Raw genomic sequence first — 18,747 nt, 5'->3', positions numbered from 1 at the left:
TGGGTGTAGGGTTGCCAGGCGTCCGGATAAAGCCGGACATAGGCTTTTTGATTGCGTGTCCGGACAAAATAACCGATGTCCGGCTTTTGTTAGGCTTTTTATTTGGCTGCCGCGCCAGGCGAAAGTCGAGCCACAGAATAAGGCACGCACGCATCAGGACTTTAGGCAACCGATGATGATAGTACTCACTCGTGAGCTCACTAATTGCACCCCCCCGTCGCATGTCCGGCTTTTAGGGTAAAATGTCCGGCCAAATGAAGCACATAGTCCGGCTTTTGTGTTTTTATACCTGGCAACCCTACTTGGGTGAGCGACGAGACGCGACACACGATACGTTGCGGTGCCGCACCGTAACGATTTCGCCGAATCGCGCGACGCGACGCCATACCGCTCGAGTGCCTGCCAATATTTCTTTGTAAGACGACGCATAGACATCGCTTCGGCGTCTCACCAAGCCTGTTCATCTCCGCGAGTTTACATCGAAAACAAAACACGCACGATGGCCCACCTACAGGATACTATTCGACAAGGCCTCACATACGAGCGAACATTGACTCACGCACGCGTATTCTTGTGAATAAAGAAAATGGTGTACTAAATACTGTGTAGTATTTAACTGCCTAAAATAATAATAAAAACACAGAATGTACTTTTTTAAGTTGCCTCAAGACACTGAGAGGTAAATAAGTAGTTAATTATTATTCATGATAATTCATGCTAAATCATGTATTTCCTCCGCCATTTTCCGCAGTTTAGCACCTCACGTCACATCATTTTACCGAAGTCAGCCCTATAGCTTCGGCGCAGTGCCGATCACTGACGTTTGTCAACAAAATGGTGCTTGACTCTTGAGACAGGCTAAATTACACCATATTGTTAATGACATTGAGCATACATTTTTTTAAATACCTTCGCGAAGTAAAACTTCTGTACGTAGTACTTATTATTATTATTCTGTGGTCTCACCGCCACCACAACGCATCTTGTTCTCTGGCTCTTAGGTGAGCAACTGAACGCGACTTGACGCGGCGCGCCTCTGCGAACGATACTTCACGCAGCTATGGCCTATGTCCTACGCGACTACATAGGCCACTATACGCGACGACTACTTGTTATTTTCGCGTCGCGTTTGTCGTTCACTTAGGACAATGGGTAACACAACATACACTACATGGGCGATCTATAAGTATCTTTTATTTGCTCTATATACTACCTACCACATATTGATCGATGAGTGCTTTACGCACCATACACTACCACATAAAAGTACGAGTATAACACAATTTCACATTACCACGAGGCGTGACTTATCGCGAGACAAAAGAAGCGATATTTCTGTATAGTATTAGTTTTTTTACATTTTTTTGTACAATTGTTAAAATAAACGTATTTTCTCAACTTCAGAGACATCTGAATCTGAAGCAGTTACAAAACAAGGTAGAGAAAGAGTGATTTGTTATGTCTAAACTTTCACTCATTCATTACACAAAAATGTCAATACTAATTAATTGTCACTCATTTTAATAAGTGAATGCCGTGCGACATGCATAGTCGATTTCGATTATTATATTATGCTTATATTTTTATTCATGCATTTCAAGTTTTCGTTTTATTAACCGACACTTTCACGAAAGTTTACATGAACAATTTGAAAGATGTATTCCATAAAATGCCATCTATTTTCGCCAGCTCTTATTAACCTTCTTAATTTTACATTACTATTGGACCAATATCTAATTGTGGGACAAATTCAGCCGTAACTGTAATAAGATTAAAAAAAAATTAAAAAGCCGAAACCTTTTACAAAATAATTATCTTGACATGTTTGGGACTTAGATACTGGTCCAACAGAATTGCCCCTATTTTTTATGATTTGAGTGACGTCATTAAACCTGTTTGTCTCTCCCTTCCCCAGTTAGTGGTCCGCGCTGATGCAGTGAGAGCGGGCGACTTGCATGGAACCCATACAAACCACCTACGAACCCCTACCGTGCCTGGCTGCTTAACATACGTCGTGCCGACTTACAGGCCAGGTTTCAGGCTATGTTTTAGCCTATAGTGAACTGAGAGAACTATCGCGCTTCGATTCGACAATAGATCAGTTTTCAACCTCTCTTTGATATGCGTTTATGCACATGCGAAGCTCGGAATGTTCGAGAAAATCTTGAAAACCAATTTTGGGAACTGCGTGTGTGCAAAAACGTACCCTTACTCGTATAGCGCAGGCATTGTCATTTAACAAAGAGATAACACTATACGTGTGAGAGAGACAAAAAGAGGTAGAAACAGATCTGTTGCAGTCGAGGAAAGTTAAGAGCTACAACCGTAAGCATAAAAAAGCTTTGGCTTAAAATTAGTAGCTTCCCAAAACCCGGACAGCGTCACATCACTAATGGACAACGACGCCATCTTGTGGTGAATTATTGACTTAGTTTTAGTGACGTGCCGCCGCCCGGTCGCGTATAGTATCGCTCGTGCCCATTTTTTATTATGGACTCGTAATTTTTTTTGTATGATTTTATAAATTATGAAATTTTAGCAATCAAGTATTATTTAAAAGCGTCGTATCGCGCTCTCTGGTTGACTGATCGGTCGCAAGCGTTCAAAAGGCAGATTAACAAACGATATTATGTTTAATATTATTGTTTGTTATTTCGTGCTTTGTTATAGCCGGGTGTTAGTTGCCAATCGCTCGCAAAGCAATTGCTGGCCAATTTGTTCGGCGCCCCGGGAAGCCCCGGGTTCTCACAAGCGACGTTTTAGTCGCGAGCAACTTCTGTTGCTGACGATGTAACCAGTGAATGTTTAATAAAAACAACATTTTGCAAAATAGAACTTAATACATCTACTTAAATTATTAATTTCTAATGCGTTGATTACATGTAGATAGTATGGACTGTCATACGTTATTCGTAGCCGTAGTGTAAAAGCTTGATCGCTAATTTAAGAAATATCGTCCTATCAGTAAGAATATTGACTCACCCGATATTATCTACATATTCAATCTTCATTTTGTCATCGTTATCGATATTGTCCAAAGTATCGATAAGTCGGAGTCTTACCATCACTATTCAAACTTCACTGGTCACGTGGTCCCTGAAGTCAGCCATTTTATTGTAAGTAAACTGCCAACGTTGCATGGAGTCATCGTTTCTCAACCTTTGTAATCGTGGGCATGTCCCACTCAGCCAAGTAATGTAATATTGTATTGTTTTTTATTCTACCGCGATCTCAGTGTATAATTTTATTTGAACTTGTAATATGAAATCATATTCATAAATTGTATCACAGAATTATCTGTTACAATGTAGCTGAGAACGTGATATAAGGAAAGTTTTCGTTTATCCTGCATGTTTGGGAAACGGTGCGGTGTAGAAATTATTTTTTAATATTGTTTTTAATACGGCAGTTAGTTAGGGCCTGGGATGCCCGGTGCGTGAGGCGTGTAGCGTTCTATATCCGAGTAATTTAAGCCGCGAACGGTTTTAATTCTGGCAGCCATTTTGATACTAATCGATGGTAGGTTTAACTTAAAATTTCGTGGTAAGTAACGTCTTGTGAAATCATTGTAGGTATTAATAATAAATAGATGTTTTCGACGAGAAAACAAAAGTAATGTCGCGTTATTATGACATAACTTCCCGATTATTAAGGGAATATTTTTTATTTAATGGTGATTTATTAAGAACACCAAAGATAATCGAATCCAATATGGACGTAGGCGCATTGCCAAATTTTATAAATTAGTATTGCTATAAATGTGAGTAAAATAACGCTTTGACCTCAAAACCTGCCAGTGTTAAAACCGACGATCGCAATTTAATATTAATGACCGATGTAATGATAATATTGGAAGTAATTGATAAAACTCCTCTTTAATATAAGTAGTAAGCATAAATATGTAACGAAGCGTAGTGTTGGAGAACAAATATTAATAAACACAGTCCCTCCGGTAGGCAGGACGTTAGTTTTCACGGTAGTTGCTTGCTTGGACGGTTACACTCTGCGATGTGACGCGAAGGTATCAATATTCTATGATACAAGCAAACAATATCAAAATTAAATGTATAATCGAAATCAAATATTATAGACGTCTCAAGCTGCCGGCAGCTTGCGCTGGCATATGGCTTCGGTCTCCTATATACGCGGCGTCTCACGTCACCGTTAAACGTTGCTATCGACGTCTGAACGATGACGTCAACGTCTGAACGATGACGTCAACGTCTGAAGGAGTCCACAACAGTACATTTATATTGTAAGGATGTACGCGTCCTACGGCGTTTATAGAAGACCACAGCCTATTTTATACACACCCATTTGCAAACGGGGTTCTAAAAAGAAAGTTTGAAAACCAGTGGTGAAATATGCAACAATGGGTGCATTTGGCGGAATATAGAAATTGTAAGCGCTTATAAGCTAAATAGCGATCGCTACGGCAGTTTTCGGCGAGGACACGTTTTGCTAACTTCAATAGTGACGTGTTTCATTCATTTTCATTCATTTTTATAGCAGTGACAGCACTTACCGCTTAGCGAACGCCATTTTACTAAACGCTTACAATTTCTATTTTCCGTCAAACGCACCAATAAATGCACGTCTTTTGGCAGATTTAAGGTAGCCTTTCGAACTAAGCGTCACAGACGCAGCGTCTTTAGCTTTGGTCTAAAAGGTAGCCTTTCGAAGCGAGTTAGTGACGCGGCGTTGGTGGCACAAGACCAAAGCTAAAGACGCTGCGTCTGTGACGCTTAGTTCGAAAGGCTACCATTATTCTGGAATCGCGTCATTAAAATGAAGTTTTCATAAAAAAGATCTTTTAAATCGCAGAGCTGTGAACCTAGCAGGCCGCACCCACATAGTTTCACTCTGTTGTCGCTGCTGAATTAGACTGACGCTGCGGCCCCGGCCGGTCAATACAAACGATTATTATGTATGAACAAGAGAATTGTATATTAATTTCGTAAATAAAATTCTTTCTGAGATTCATCATGTTTTATTTGTAGATTAATCCTAATCCGTTAAGAAATAAGAACTATATTTTCTACAGCTAAGTAAAAGTGCCTATTGATACAATTTTTTAAACTAAATAAGCCTCTAAATACAAAGCCCTTTCAAAGTAAATGCAATGAGTAATATTATTTTTCATTTACGTTTACTAATAAAGTGTAGTAAGAGAAAGATGTCTTGATTATCTGAAACAAAAGACTTTGTAATGAGCTGTACAGTGTGATAGATTCTTTATTATAGATCTAGCGCCTAACGGTCAGTGCCTGAGCTATGGGAGCGGTACGGGAGGGATATAATTGAAATTGTTATGACGTGACAAAGCAAACAAAAACAAATCTGATGTTTCTCACTGACGTATTGACGTCTCAAAAACAGCCTCCCTTGCCGCTCTATATAGATGACCCACGCTGAACTGTCCCACCAAACTCAATGACAGGGGGGCGCTACCATCGTTCAACTATATGGTTTCCAACATGGCAAAAATCGGAACCAGCGATCCGGTATTGACGGTGGCGCCCCACTGTCAATGTCATGCATACGACAGTTCAGTATTTTGGAACTATACCTCAGGCACTGACTCAGTTTAACGCTAGTATTTTGTAGCGATTTCAGCCCTTTTCAGTCTTAGGATTTAAGGCCTAGGATGCGCGCCTCTGTAAGCTTTTATCGCGCCATTTTATCGATTTTTGTCGTTGTCATTTGTCGTCTAAAATCATCGATACGATTTTATCACGGCGCGCATCCTAGCCCGGCTAGGCAGACAAAGGGCCAAGTTGGTCCCAGGAGAAAGAATTTTAAGTTCTCACCACAAGTGTGGAGATCCAAAAATAACAAATTCCCCGCACGAACAACCTCTGGGCGCCTGTTAACTAGCAAGATGTTTGCCCCAGAGGAAAAGTTTCAACTGTCATTGGCCCCACAACGAAATTAAACGGAAGAAAATAGGATATGATCGACAAAAGATCTCACCACGACAAAAGTGTGGAGATCCATAGACAAGAAGTTCCCCGCGCGAACAACCACTGGGCGTTTGTTAGCGAGGAGAATGTTAAGCAGCAGTCGGCGCGGGCGCACTCCCATAGTCGGCCACGAGCTCTGGTACGCTGCGGTGGATACGCGGTCCGCCTGCAATAGTAAAGTGGTTGAAATAATACAATAACCAAGGTTAAAGCCCGGTCTCCGAGCACGTAGAATTTTGTCCAATGACCCCAAGCTACCTATCCTTATCGCTCGCGCGTAATTATGTTGCTGTCGCGACTGTACGACGGGCGGCAGCAGTGAGTGTGCGAGCGCGACAGCAAACATAATTACACGCGAGCGATAATGATGGGTAGCTTGGGGACATTGGACAAAATTCTACGTGCTCGCAGACCTGACTGTAGTAATTTTAATGAAAACGCATTAAAGACTTCCCCCTGGACAAGTGGCAAAACGTGACAGTTGTAATTTTGAAAGGGCTTCTCTCCGGCGTTTTTTGTATGGAGTTATTCGCTTCGTGCAGGGATTGTCACATGTCTAGGGGGGGTAATATTTGTCATCAAAAACCTTGTGGTTAGTTAAATGAAAATTTTAAACAGAACCGTTGTCTGAAGCATCGTTAGTTCAGTTCAGAGCATAGAGTTATTAAATAACTCTATGGTTCAGAGTAACAATTTCACTTCTAGATCTGCTGGTGCTTGCTCAGGAGAAAAAGTGAATTTTAAAACTGAATTTTGTAATCAATTAAGTTCCACTCCTTAGGTAGAAGGAGTATTCCAACCTGTATAATAATTTGGTTGCCATAGAAGCAGTACACGAAGATGTCCAGCGCAACAGCCACCAAATACTCCACCGTCACCATGTCTAATTTCTGAAAATAGAAACGTCTTGAGATTTAAGATAAAGATAAGAATAAATTTGTTTGACACAAAAAGAAAATAAAAAAAGAACAAATCCATTCCCAATTTATTCTAAGTTTTCGGGAAAATATTCTTGAAGATCACTGAAAAATATCAAGGTAAGTAGGCATAGGTACCCACTGGGTGGACCTGGACAGCTGATCTGGTGAAGGTCGCGGGAAGAACCTGGATACGGGCAGCGCAGGACCGGTAGTTGTGGAAATCCTTCATTGGGGGGGGGGGAGACCTTTCTCCAGCAGTGGACGTCATTTGGCTGAAACGAAGTAGATGCGTGTTTACACTTACCAAGGTCGCAGCATACAGCAGCATGCAGAGGTACATAGTGACCTGCACCACTCTAAGCGCTAGCAGCGGCGACACGAAGCTCTCGAACTTGGCTTTGAACGTGTTAATGACGTCACAGGCGCGTGCGCAATCACGCAACGCCTCGCACGTCGCCGCGTCGAACTCGCTGCTGTAGATGTCTGGTGATATGCAAATCATTTATTGTCATTTCTGCCAGTAGCAGTTCCCTGATGTAAGCAGGCCTCTTATAGATCCTATAAAGGACGACCTTTCTGCTTCTTTTTTCATGGAGCCACTGCACCAGCTATTATCCTGACTGAAGCCATTAAGCAGGTGAGCTTTAAAGTACCTACTCCGTTTCCTGAAAGATGGTCTTTATTCAAAAGCCTGAAATAGATAGTACTTCGCCACACACCGGTTCTGCGAAGAAGTTCTTTACATGAAGTCTACTTTGATCAGCGAGCGAGGTTCAGCAGGTAGATACTTACCTACTTAGGTTCTATTATCGGTCCCCACTCCCCACTTACCAAAAGATGATCGTTTATTTATTATCTCGTAGCTCTGAAACAATACATTTTGATTAATATTATTTTGCTGTGCTTGTTTTATGTCATAAACTTGTGTCAACTTTAGTCGTTAGGAATACCTTACCATCCTCTGATCATAATGGTATATCGACTGCCTCATCTCAGCAATATTGTAGATGTAGTTATACAGCTCGTCGCCCTGTATGTCGCTGTGCGCGGCCGCCACGCTGCGGTGCGACACGCCGCATCGCAAGAGTGCGGTGTAGCGCGCATTGCGTAGGCTACAGCATAGCAGGTCCAGCTGACCGCACAGAAGAATCGCGTTGGACGCGAAGAATACTCCTGGAAAGATATGACGGGTATGGGAATGTACAACAACAGACAAGAACTTGTTGCAAATCAGTGTTCTGCCCTTTTTTAGAGGAAGTTACTAAGTATGAACTTACGGCTTTTTGCATCCCTGCGGAACACTATGTATTACAAAAAATCTAACACCCGTATTCACAAACGATACTTGCTTAAGTGAAGCAGAAAATCGAACGCACAGCGTTGAATAGAGGTCAGTGATTGGTTCGTGTTTGACCCAGTGCGTCCACGCGGACTGTGAGACCTCATAGTAATGTTTGTGAATACGGGTGTAAATTCTTTGAAAAAAGTTATTTTAAATAAGTCATGCTGTTCGTTATCACGGCAACACTTTTATTTCCATTACTTTTGTATACTGGCAACACGACTTATTTGTCTCTGACATCTACCCTACCCGCAATGTACCTAACCTGTTCTACTGTGATCCTATACCTACCCTACCTAAACTGTTCTACTGTGATCGTATCGATGTTAATATTTTTCGTTCGTGTGTGCTAAAAGACTGCATCAAGTGACCGGTATCTTCAACTCAACCGCAAGCTCTAAATTTGGATTAAGTACTATGGACGTTACCGCGCCTACATTTGCACCGTACAGGACAGAAGAATGAAATTAGCTGTAAACGCGATGAAGTCTACAGAAAGGTAAGCAAGTTTATTATGTATTTAATTTGTAGGAACTTCTGGACACAAATATGTGTAAAATTTTGGACGACTGTTCTGTTTACGTGCTTCACAACAATATGATGTTCTATAAGTTAGCGTAGTGTAATGCATCTTCTAGACTAGAAAATTCTTAGCGTCATTGTTTGTTCCTCACCAAACTGTCCCATGGCCAGTCCAACGAACGCCTGCGCAACGCACTGCCGCAAGAGAGTGAACTCGAAGAACGGAGACCTCGTCACGTCCATGTACATATAGCTCTGCAGAGGCTGTCTTTTCAATCCTAAAATCAGAGGGTTCTGGCAGATTTAGAAAATATACAGTCTTAAGATCATCAATCATCATTCTTCAGGCTTAGGTGTAATGACATTGTCTACTGCTTACTTAAAATGTAGGTCCTAGACTCAAAGGTAGAAGATAAGTCCTTGTTCGTTTGGAATTTAGGAAATACAGCATTTGATCCTGGGTGCTTCACAACCTAGTTTCGCCTTGTGTATCTTACGAAAGAACGTTTAAGTAAATCAAGCAAATTGTATATTGAGAGATACTTACGGTTCACAATCTCCGGTATCATATACATAGACACACTGAACATGGTGCAAGCTGTATAAAAGTACCCAAAATTTCTCGCGGTCTTGTAGCTGTTCAGCATCGTCATGTTCGTCAAGCCGTTCGCCGAACGATAGTGGAACTTACGCTGCATAAACTTCGTCAATTCGTACAACTCCTTTCTATACAACCCAAAGTATACAACAATGATAATCGAGACCACAAAAGGGAGGCAGTCAGCCAGTTTGTCCAGGCTGGTCATGACGTCTACCCACTCTGTATACAAGTGGATATACAAAGTTGCTGGGACATTGATGAGGACAAATAGAACCATGCAGAAATACACGTTGTTGATGATGATTTCTTTTTCTGATTTTGGGTGGTCGTACCAGTCCCAGCAGCCTACTATCTTCAAGGGTATTTCTAAGAAATGCGTGTAGTTATTTATTGGCAGTGAGTCCAATGTCGACAGAGGTTCTTTAGGCCTCATGCCACCTCGACGCCACGGGAACTTCATTTTGGTGAACCAGCTTGTCTCAAAATGACAACGGCGGAGCTTAGTTTCTGAACTTATTACGGATAATTATTAAAAGCTTGGATTTATTAAAGGATTTACGTTTAAGGAGCTTATACAATGAACTATTCTGTTGCGATATAATTTGAACAGTGGCACCATTAAAATTTGCAAACTACTGCATAAAAAGTCCCAAGTTTTAGCTCAGCAGGGAGAAACTAATCTACAAAACGCAGGCCCATATTTCTGGGATCCAAACCTAAGACCTGATCTGATGATGTGATCCTCCTGATCCATCCCTCCTCCTCTGATCCACCTGATCTGAGAAAAAATCTGATGTCTGAAACGTCACGGGAAAAAAATCTAAATTTCCACGCGATATTCGCTTGTAAGAAACATTTTACTAGGTATAATATCCTCTTCATTAATCTAAAGGGTCTTTTATTACATACAGGTACTAATTGCACTAATTAACCCTCTCTAATTAGGAAGTTTAAACTGTTGTCAACTCAATTAAGGTGTAATTACAACCAACGTTAAGTTGCCTGCAGTTAAAACTTGACAAAACTTCATTTAAGTTCGAAACGATCGTTATTAAAATTTAAACCACTACTTAGACTAGTTAAAGAGCTAACTTAGAACTAACTTTGCTACCTAACACCTATTTATATTTAAAAAGCTTGATTTCCAACTTTGGCTAATATCTATTTAGTTATTTATAAATGAAACAAAATAATTTCATTGAAAATGTATTAAAAAATCATGAAGTGATTTGTAAATTTAATAAATTATTTAATTAAACACTTACTTTCGTGCAGTTTTGTTACCTTTTCATGCAGTTTGCATTGACTCGGCGTCCCTGAAAAAACATCGATGTCAATCAAAATAATCATCATCAAAGAAATTGTCATGGTTAAGCAGGTAATCATGATCAAGTCAAGGGTTGGGTTGTTATGATTTCCAGTTATCTCGGGATTGAATTGTCGTGACACCAATCTACAACCCGTTCCAGTTAACTGCGCACCTTGCACTCACACGAACATCTCGCGTTCACCCCGTTCGGATCAAAGCGTTGCAGTTGATGTGACGTCACGGCCGTCAGATGCGCAGTTAACTCCACCGTGTGGTACCTACATTCTTATAAAAAAAGAACACGATTTCATTCATAGTTCCAAAAATAGGTGTCTTACTTTTCCTTGGACCTCCTCTGCGCGATCCTATAGATTCTCCTCAGTTCTAACAGCGCTCTCATTATAACCACCAGCTGCTGTTCAAAGTCGGACGTCTTGATGTCTATGGCCAGTCCCTTCTGCTTGCAGATTTTGACGTATAGAGCCCAGATGGCTGAACGGACGTGGCAGAGCTCCACGTGACGTCGGGCTGCGGTTTCTTTGAGCCGGTTCAGGGCCAACTCCCATTTTATGACCCGGTTGCGGACTTTGTCGTATTGCCACTGGAAATGCAGGTGAGATATCATTTGGGAAACCATGGAATGTTAAGTTCCTAGCAGTACATACTGCGTTTTTTTTAAGGCATTGACAGACAGTCAGACACCGCCACATAAGGGCTATATTCCACCGGGACACCATGGCGGTAGCGGCGACTGGTTGCGCCGCTACCAACAAAATGTATACAGCTTTGCGCAACCAAACGGACACCAGGTGAGTAACTCTCTATAGAGCTGTATACGTTTTGTTGGTAGCGGGCGACTGGTTGCGCCGCCATGGTGTCCCGGTGAAATATAGCCCTAAGAGTCTTGCAGTGCCTAGGCCTTGTCAAGGAAGATCGGAAATTGTCTTACGTACGCCTTTAGATTATTTTTGGTTGACACTTTCACATCAAATAAATTATGGACTCGATTGATTTTGATAGCGGCATTTCGGCGTCCATTGCGGTCATAGCATAAAGGCGATTGTTCTTCATGCGCTATCCTAGGTCTGATGACGGTACTTAAGTAGGTATATGGAACTAAGTAAATTTAATAGGCTGTGGCATCTTCAAATGGAACATATCTAATTTTTACCAAAGATACCCATGTTATGAAGAGATAAACTGTAAAAATAAAATGTCTTAGATTTATAAGAGTGAAAGGAAAAGGACTTACTCTCAAGTTGGCCAAGGTGTTGTTCAAGCCCATGATGAACAGTTTCTTCTCTTCAGTGAGGGCGCCAATCTCCTGCCTCGCCTCTTCCAACATCTCTAGGTCTCTCTCTTGACGTTCTGCCAGTGTGCTCTTTGCTGCCGCTGCAATATGAAATCCCAGTTCGTTAGATGCTGTTAATTTCTGTAAGTAAAGTTCAGTTATTGTTTGTGTAAATACCTAAAGCTTCGTAACGGTTCAAGACGTCAAGCGGCTGCTTGAACTCGGGATAGTTGCGTACGACCGCCATAAGATAGTCCTGAAAATTCAAATATTAAGTAAATTAATAAGAACAGTCTTCAGTCTGGCAGGAATTAAATGACAATCAAACCTTGTGTAGTTAGTAGCTAAAAGTTCTCCCAACTTTGGTGTCTTCGGGATTCCAATAAGCTTAGCATTTACTTAAGTTGCTTCTGTTTTAATATTTTGATTTGATAAAACCTAAACAAACAGCTAAAAGGCAGACGCGGATCCACACTACGCTAAGTGAGGCACGCACGATGGGCTTGCCCACAACTAAGTAGACTTCTAATCTCTAATAATGACGTCATACTGTCACATTCAAGTGTATTTCCGGGGCTGTGATGCACCCAGGGACTTTTTTGAGGACTTGATCCATATTTTTGCACTATAGTCTGGTCCGTGAGCACGTAGAATTTTGACCAATGACCCCAAGCTACCCATCCTTATTGATCGCGCGTAATTATGTTGCTATCGCGCTCGCACACTCACTGCGGGTAGGGTGCCAGTCGCACAGTCGCGACAGCAATATAATTACGCGCGAGCGATAAGGATGGGTAGCTAGGCTAGGGGTCATTGGACCCTTTGATTACAGCTTTGTTGAGTTACCCTTTGCCCCTTTGTCCAGCTCACCTCATAGATGGTGTAGTCCTTGACCTGCTTCTCCATAAGCTGCTTGACCTCCTCCATCTCGGCGACACGCTGCCTCATGGCCTCGGTTTCGCGCGTCTTTCGCTCCAAGACTTCACTGTCGGCCTCCATCTTGCGCTCGGCGCGGTCGCGTTTCTCTTGGTTTTCTCTGATGAACTGGTGGGTGGATAGATGAATAAATGTGATTTAAAACGAAACTATTATGACTCACGATGAGACTTCAAAATTTCGACAGGTTTGCCTATGCAGGTACTTATCCGTGACTCAGTGGTTAGGGTAGTCGGTATGTCTCAGTTCGATGTTAGAGCAGTCGGGCAGAAAAGACGTGGGTTAAGGCCGGGTAGCAGAGAAAATGGCGAAAATGAGGTTTTCATTTTCCATTTTTGAGGTACTAAACAGTAAAATTAAAGGCTAAGATTTTTATTGGGCATAGTTGAGGATATTTTCTAGGGCTATTAACGGATGGAAACACGATTTGATGAAGTTGACTCGATAGAATATATTCCCAAAGTTACCTCTATTCGTTTTCTATTTATGGTTTTATTTTTAAAATAAGCGATTTGAGATTCTAAATCTTTTACTAAACTAAAGTTCAGAAATAACTTGAGGGCTTTTAACGGATGAAATTTTTATATTGCGTCTTATTTAGTTACTATGTTAAAAAATGTGGAAAAATCGTCCATGACGGCTTGGACAATCTCAATCAGTCGCGCGGTGGCGCTTACGGAGGACGGACGCGTGTCAGTTTTTTGGCCGTGACAGTTCGCGATTTGTCAATATTTTTGACAATGATGACTTTGATGAGTCACAGTATAATAATATCAGTGTTACTGGAGAAAGCTTAAATTTTTGATAATTAAGAATTATCAATTTTGTCTACCTATTGAAATTTAAATCGTTCGCATTCTTTTAAACGAAGACTACTACATTCCTCAAATATGAGACAAAACCAATGAGTTAAAATTAAATTTTAATAGTACCTACATACAATCGTCTTACACTATTTAGAAGAGCACACTGACAAAAATAAATAATAAAAAATACTGTCTAAGGTCTGTAGCTAAAGGTCTAAGCTATAAGATAGAAGAATCTTCTAGCCAAAAAGATGGCAGATGTTAACGGATTTAAAACTGGAGTTCATTTGACTCCTTGTAGACTTGAGTCACTAGAGCGTCCCTTCCTCCACCATGCGTAAGAATGTTTCAAAAATACTGTCTAAGGTCTGTAGCTAAAGGTCTAAGCTGCAAGATGGAAGAATCTTCTACCCAAAAAGATGGCAGATGCAGCAGATGTCAACGGATTTAAAACTGGAGTTGATGTGACTCCTTGTAGACTTGAGTGTCTAGAGCGTCCCTTTCTCCACCATGCGTAAGAATTTTCACAAAAATACTGTCTAAGGTCTGTAGCTAAAGGTCTAAGCCGTAAGATAGAAGAATCTTATAGCCAAAAACATTTTTATTTATTTTATTTATATTATTTGGTTTACCAGAAATTGTTACATTGATGCTTACACAGTATACATACAGCCATAGTGGTAATAACTAAATGCACAATTAATTTAAGGTAAACACCGCATGCAACATGGCAGATGCAGCAGATATCAACGGATTTAAAACTGGAGTTCATGTGTATCCTTGTAGTTTTGAGTCTCTAGAGCAGTGGTTCTTAACCTTTATGTCATGAGGGACCATTTTACCAAATTTCTGTCTTGTCAGGGACCACCTCATAATCGGTCAAAACCAGTTTGACTGCAAAAATCAATTAAAAGTGGTTTTGACCAAGGTGTGCAAGTGCACATCGTGGACCACTTGGAATGCCTCCAGGGACCACCAGTGGTCCGCGGACCACCGATTAAGAACCACTGCTCTAGAGCGTCCCTTCCTCCACCATGCGTAAGAATGTTTCAAAAATACTGTCTAAGGTCTGTAGCTAAAGGTCTAAGCTGCAAGATAAAATAATCTTCTAGCCAATAACTTTAAAACTATAATTTGAACGAATTTTGCTATTAGTGGACAAATTTCTGCTCACGATGGACTAATTATCTGCTATACTCTCGACTCTCTAAAGCACAACATTTATAAAAATTTTGCTGCGGTAATGCACTCCAGGTAACAGTGTGTGATGCTCATTGCTCATAGTGATTTTCGATACAGAGCCCCGTACATACGTTGTACATAAATTATGGAAAGAAAACACCCAGACCAATACAAACAAATATGTATGCAATTTTAGTATGATATTTTTATTTATTAATAAACAAAAAGACTGAACAAAACTGATGCGTGTACTGATTAATGTAATTAACCACATGCAAAGCTTTGTGAATTGCAACAACTATAATTTATTATCCAAGCTCTAAATAATCGCTACTACGAGTAACTGATCATAAAATGTTTTTCCAATCGCTCAAGCTCCCGAGGATCTACCGATAGGTCGGGTGACGTGATCTTGAAATTCTTCTAGCCGGCGCGGAACTTCCGGAAGGTCGGGTGACGCCACGCCTCTTTGAACCGTGTTTACTTTGGCAGTTATATTCTATATTTATTCGATTCTAAAATATATTCCCAAAAATTTTGAAAGTTGTTTTAATTTGTATCACTTGGATATGATTTGTATTAGAAAGTGCTGTGAGTGTGACGCTTGAACGGAAGGAAGTCAACCTAACCTAACCAACTGCGTATGTCTAAACTGCGTATTTCTATACTGTGTAGCCGCGAGAGCTCTTTGGCGCGCTGTCTTCGGCGAAGTATTGCGCGCGCAGATTTTGACAGCGCGAAATACCTACTTTAGCAGAAATACCAAGCCTTAAGGTCCCCACATAGAGACAGTGGATAATTTGAAGTTTAAATGCATGATAACGGTGGCAATCCGTACCCTACTACCCTGGCGCAAAACCTGAACATGTTGCCAAACACATTACGCGTTACGCGTCAATGCTGTCAAGCCAATTCTAAGCTTTTCATTTTGCTGTATTTAGTTATAAGACCTTATGTACCTACACTTAGTGAGCAAATAAATGAATATGAATACTTTAAGTGCGCAATTCTTGAAGAATGGGAGGCTTTCATCTACCTATGTAATGTACCTACTGAATCATGAAATCCCTCTATCTATGTACCCTGTGAATGTGATATCCCTCATCTTCCATTGTCTACTAAACAAACCTTATTAAAGCTAATGAAAGACTCCTTCAGCAGCATCTCCTTGGTCCTCAAGTCCTCCCACTTGGCGTCCATCACGGCTCTGTTCTTCTTCTCTTCTTCTCTCTTCTCGGCGAGCTTCTCATCTGCCTGCATGAGGTCCCGGCGCGCCTGCTCCATGAGCACCTGCGGAGTCGGCCGCGCCACATCCCAGACTGGGTATTTTCTGCAAATCAGTGCCTATTTTTAACGAAATTACCTACTCTTACTGGCTGGAATGTTGAAGATGTAGTGTAGGCAGGCCTCCCAGTAGGTGGACTGACGATCTGGTAAAGGTCGCGGGAAGTACTTTGGAGAAGGCATAAGTATGTCCAGCTGTGGACGTCATTTGGCTGAAACGGACGAATCTTACGGGCAACGTGGATCTCAGCTGGAATTATGTGGATTATTTAATAAAATTATGGATCATTTAGTACCAAATAAATATTTTTTCTTTCTTTCTTTCTAAAAATCTAGTTCCTGATGCTATGCTCCATCCAGTGTGTAAAAAGCGCGCCATAATTTAACTCTAAGCACACGTAACATCCTGATAGATATTCCTGGGATATCTCATTTATTGTAGAGTTCTCGATATTTAGGTTATAGAGGTGGATAGCATAGTAGCATACTTGACCATCCTGGCGCTCTCCATGAGAGATTTATAATATTCGGCGGTGGATTCCACCGGAGGGCCATGTGGGATGGCGATAGGCGCCAAATCCTTCGAAGTTTTCTTCATTTTCGGTGTTCAGTGTTCAATCTAAAATAAACTAAAAATAACGTGTAAACTCGTGATAGCAGTCAATTTGAAAGATAGTAAATAAACAACTTTTGTTGCTTAGTAACGAGAGGTAACGAGTAGAACCTTAAGTAGACTGTAGAGAGAGATGATCTTAAAATGATTTTATTTCAATAATTTCAATTTAGTTAATTTATTAATAAAATACGAGTATTGCTGCCATTTCATAAAACTGTGTGTGTATTAATTTTCTACCTTTTGGTTCGCAATATCATTTCCAATGTCCTCCTAAAAAAACTATTCTTCTGTCAATAACATAATGGCATTGACAGCTGAAGTGAAACGTCAACCAGCTGAATTTGTTTGAGGTTATGACCGTGCATCCTTACTTTAAAAATTGAGTTTTAAATAAATAAAAGTCTTTAAAGTACTTAAACAGTCCTTAGGACTGATATAATAATCCAATAATCATTACTTCCAAAAGAAAGATGGACATTCCTTTTTCTTTTTTGACTGGACTCGGATGTGGTTTATGTATCGGCATTTCTTTATTTGCCCTGAAAAAATACTTCGGTTCGGCCACTGAAACTGCAAAAGCTGTTAAAATGGTAAGTTTTCAATCATCCAATCTGTTTCTTTAATTTAGTTTATTAATTTTGCACTTGGCATTACTAACCTTATCAGTGTATCAACAACATAATTAGTTTTTTTTAACATGAATGTTGTTATATAGCCTGACCAGGAACATAAAAACCCTGGCATAGAGGCGCGTCAATTGCATTTGATAGTGCAACACTGAGTACAGTCGTACCTGTGTTAAATTAATAGGCTAACTTAATGTATCAGGATTTAGGATTACGGGTTAATTTGATATTTTCATAAATTAACGAAAAAATATTATTATAGGTAACCTGGTTTAAATAAATTAAATGAAACCATCAATCGAGCTAGTAGGATTTATTTTATTATTCATCAATTATCAAATTCAGAACTTGAATATTCAACTGCAATGTCTGCTCATGAACGCTTCAAACTCGGTACTTCTTTCCCAATTCCATAAAATTCAACACTTAGAAAGTGACAAAAAAAATAAAAATAGGTAGTTGAAACAAACCACAGCAAATTTTCATAGTGGACTGTACTATACGAAAACATGTCAGTCAATTTGACAACCTTTGTCGGAAACATTATTCAATGAAAATATTGTCCGAACCCTTAGTATTTCTCTTCGACAAATACTTTAACACTTTGTGAACCACTTTTCTTTCACCACTATAAAAAGATTTTAGCAATTTAATTCACAAAATCAATTGCGCACATTTAAAATAAAGTTTGTTTACACTTTGACAGCAATAGACTGACATGCAAAGTGACATGTCAATGAAGTTTTCAGTTACTGTTGCCATTAAAAGAAATTAGTACCATTAGTTTTCCGCAACATGGCGAGGGTTTTTATGTTCCTGGTCAGGCTATAAATTCTATTATGAATGTAATGTTATGACGTGTCTAAAACATATTTTGTATTTCATTTCAGTTTGCATCAAATTCAGAATACAAGGTAGTTTTAGTAGTGAGAACAGATCTTAACATGTCGAAAGGCAAAATAGCAGCTCAATGTGGTCATGCAGCAGTTGGAGTCTTTGAGAAGGCACAGAGGAAGGATCCAGCGGGACTTAGATGTTGGCAGCGCACGGGTCAAGCGAAAATAGCACTAAAAACCGATTCGTTAGATGAAGTTATGCAAATAGCGGAGAATGCAAAGAAGATGGGACTGATTACTTCAATGATTAGAGACGCGGGAAGGACACAAATAGCAGCCAACTCCGTCACTGTGTTGGGAGTGGGGCCAGCACCAAAAGACATTGTTGATAAAGTCACAGGCCATTTGAAATTACTGTAAATAATACAGCTATGGTTTTACAAAACTTGTTTTTAATTTATTTCAGAACCAACAAGTTCATAAGAACATTACTGGAATTGCATGCAAAACTTG

The 18,747-nt window shown here is 40.2% G+C and overlaps 4 protein-coding genes across 4 annotated transcripts in view; 2 read left to right on the top strand and 2 right to left on the bottom strand.

Moving 5' to 3' along the window:
- Positions 1–4,981, top strand: part of LOC135082523 (serine/threonine-protein phosphatase alpha-2 isoform) — a 62,094-nt gene extending 57,113 nt beyond the window's left edge. The window contains exon 8 of the mRNA XM_063977323.1: positions 1,916–4,981. Coding sequence (XP_063833393.1) covers positions 1,916–1,919 — 4 coding nt within the window. The 3' untranslated portion in view covers positions 1,920–4,981. The remainder of the gene's footprint in view (positions 1–1,915) is intronic.
- An 82-nt stretch (positions 4,982–5,063) lies between these two features.
- Positions 5,064–10,476, bottom strand: LOC135082529 (putative odorant receptor 85e). Its single transcript, XM_063977330.1, has 8 exons — positions 9,295–10,476; positions 8,900–9,025; positions 7,839–8,056; positions 7,715–7,748; positions 7,188–7,366; positions 6,764–6,853; positions 5,974–6,129; positions 5,064–5,189 (listed from the first exon to the last, which is right to left on the bottom strand). Exons 1-8 carry the CDS (start codon positions 9,806–9,808, stop codon positions 5,133–5,135), a joined length of 1,374 nt encoding a protein of 457 aa, XP_063833400.1. The 5' UTR covers positions 9,809–10,476; the 3' UTR covers positions 5,064–5,132.
- Positions 10,477–10,541: 65 nt separating this feature from the next.
- LOC135082521 (coiled-coil domain-containing protein 42 homolog) lies at positions 10,542–16,897 on the bottom strand. The gene is made up of 7 exons (XM_063977322.1): positions 16,645–16,897; positions 16,001–16,202; positions 12,819–12,992; positions 12,126–12,204; positions 11,910–12,049; positions 10,996–11,258; positions 10,542–10,664 (listed from the first exon to the last, which is right to left on the bottom strand). Exons 1-7 carry the CDS (start codon positions 16,752–16,754, stop codon positions 10,637–10,639), a joined length of 996 nt encoding a protein of 331 aa, XP_063833392.1. The 5' UTR covers positions 16,755–16,897; the 3' UTR covers positions 10,542–10,636.
- Positions 16,898–17,056: 159 nt separating this feature from the next.
- Positions 17,057–18,679, top strand: LOC135082526 (peptidyl-tRNA hydrolase 2, mitochondrial-like). The gene is made up of 2 exons (XM_063977327.1): positions 17,057–17,362; positions 18,289–18,679. Exons 1-2 carry the CDS (start codon positions 17,243–17,245, stop codon positions 18,652–18,654), a joined length of 486 nt encoding a protein of 161 aa, XP_063833397.1. The 5' UTR covers positions 17,057–17,242; the 3' UTR covers positions 18,655–18,679.
- The last annotated feature ends 68 nt before the right edge of the window (positions 18,680–18,747 follow it).

This window comes from Ostrinia nubilalis, chromosome 21 (assembly GCF_963855985.1).
Source record: "Ostrinia nubilalis chromosome 21, ilOstNubi1.1, whole genome shotgun sequence".
NCBI classification, from domain to species: Eukaryota; Metazoa; Arthropoda; class Insecta; order Lepidoptera; family Crambidae; genus Ostrinia; species Ostrinia nubilalis.
The sequence above is the reverse complement of the archived record's forward strand: the minus strand, read 5'-3'. Positions and strand labels throughout refer to the sequence as shown.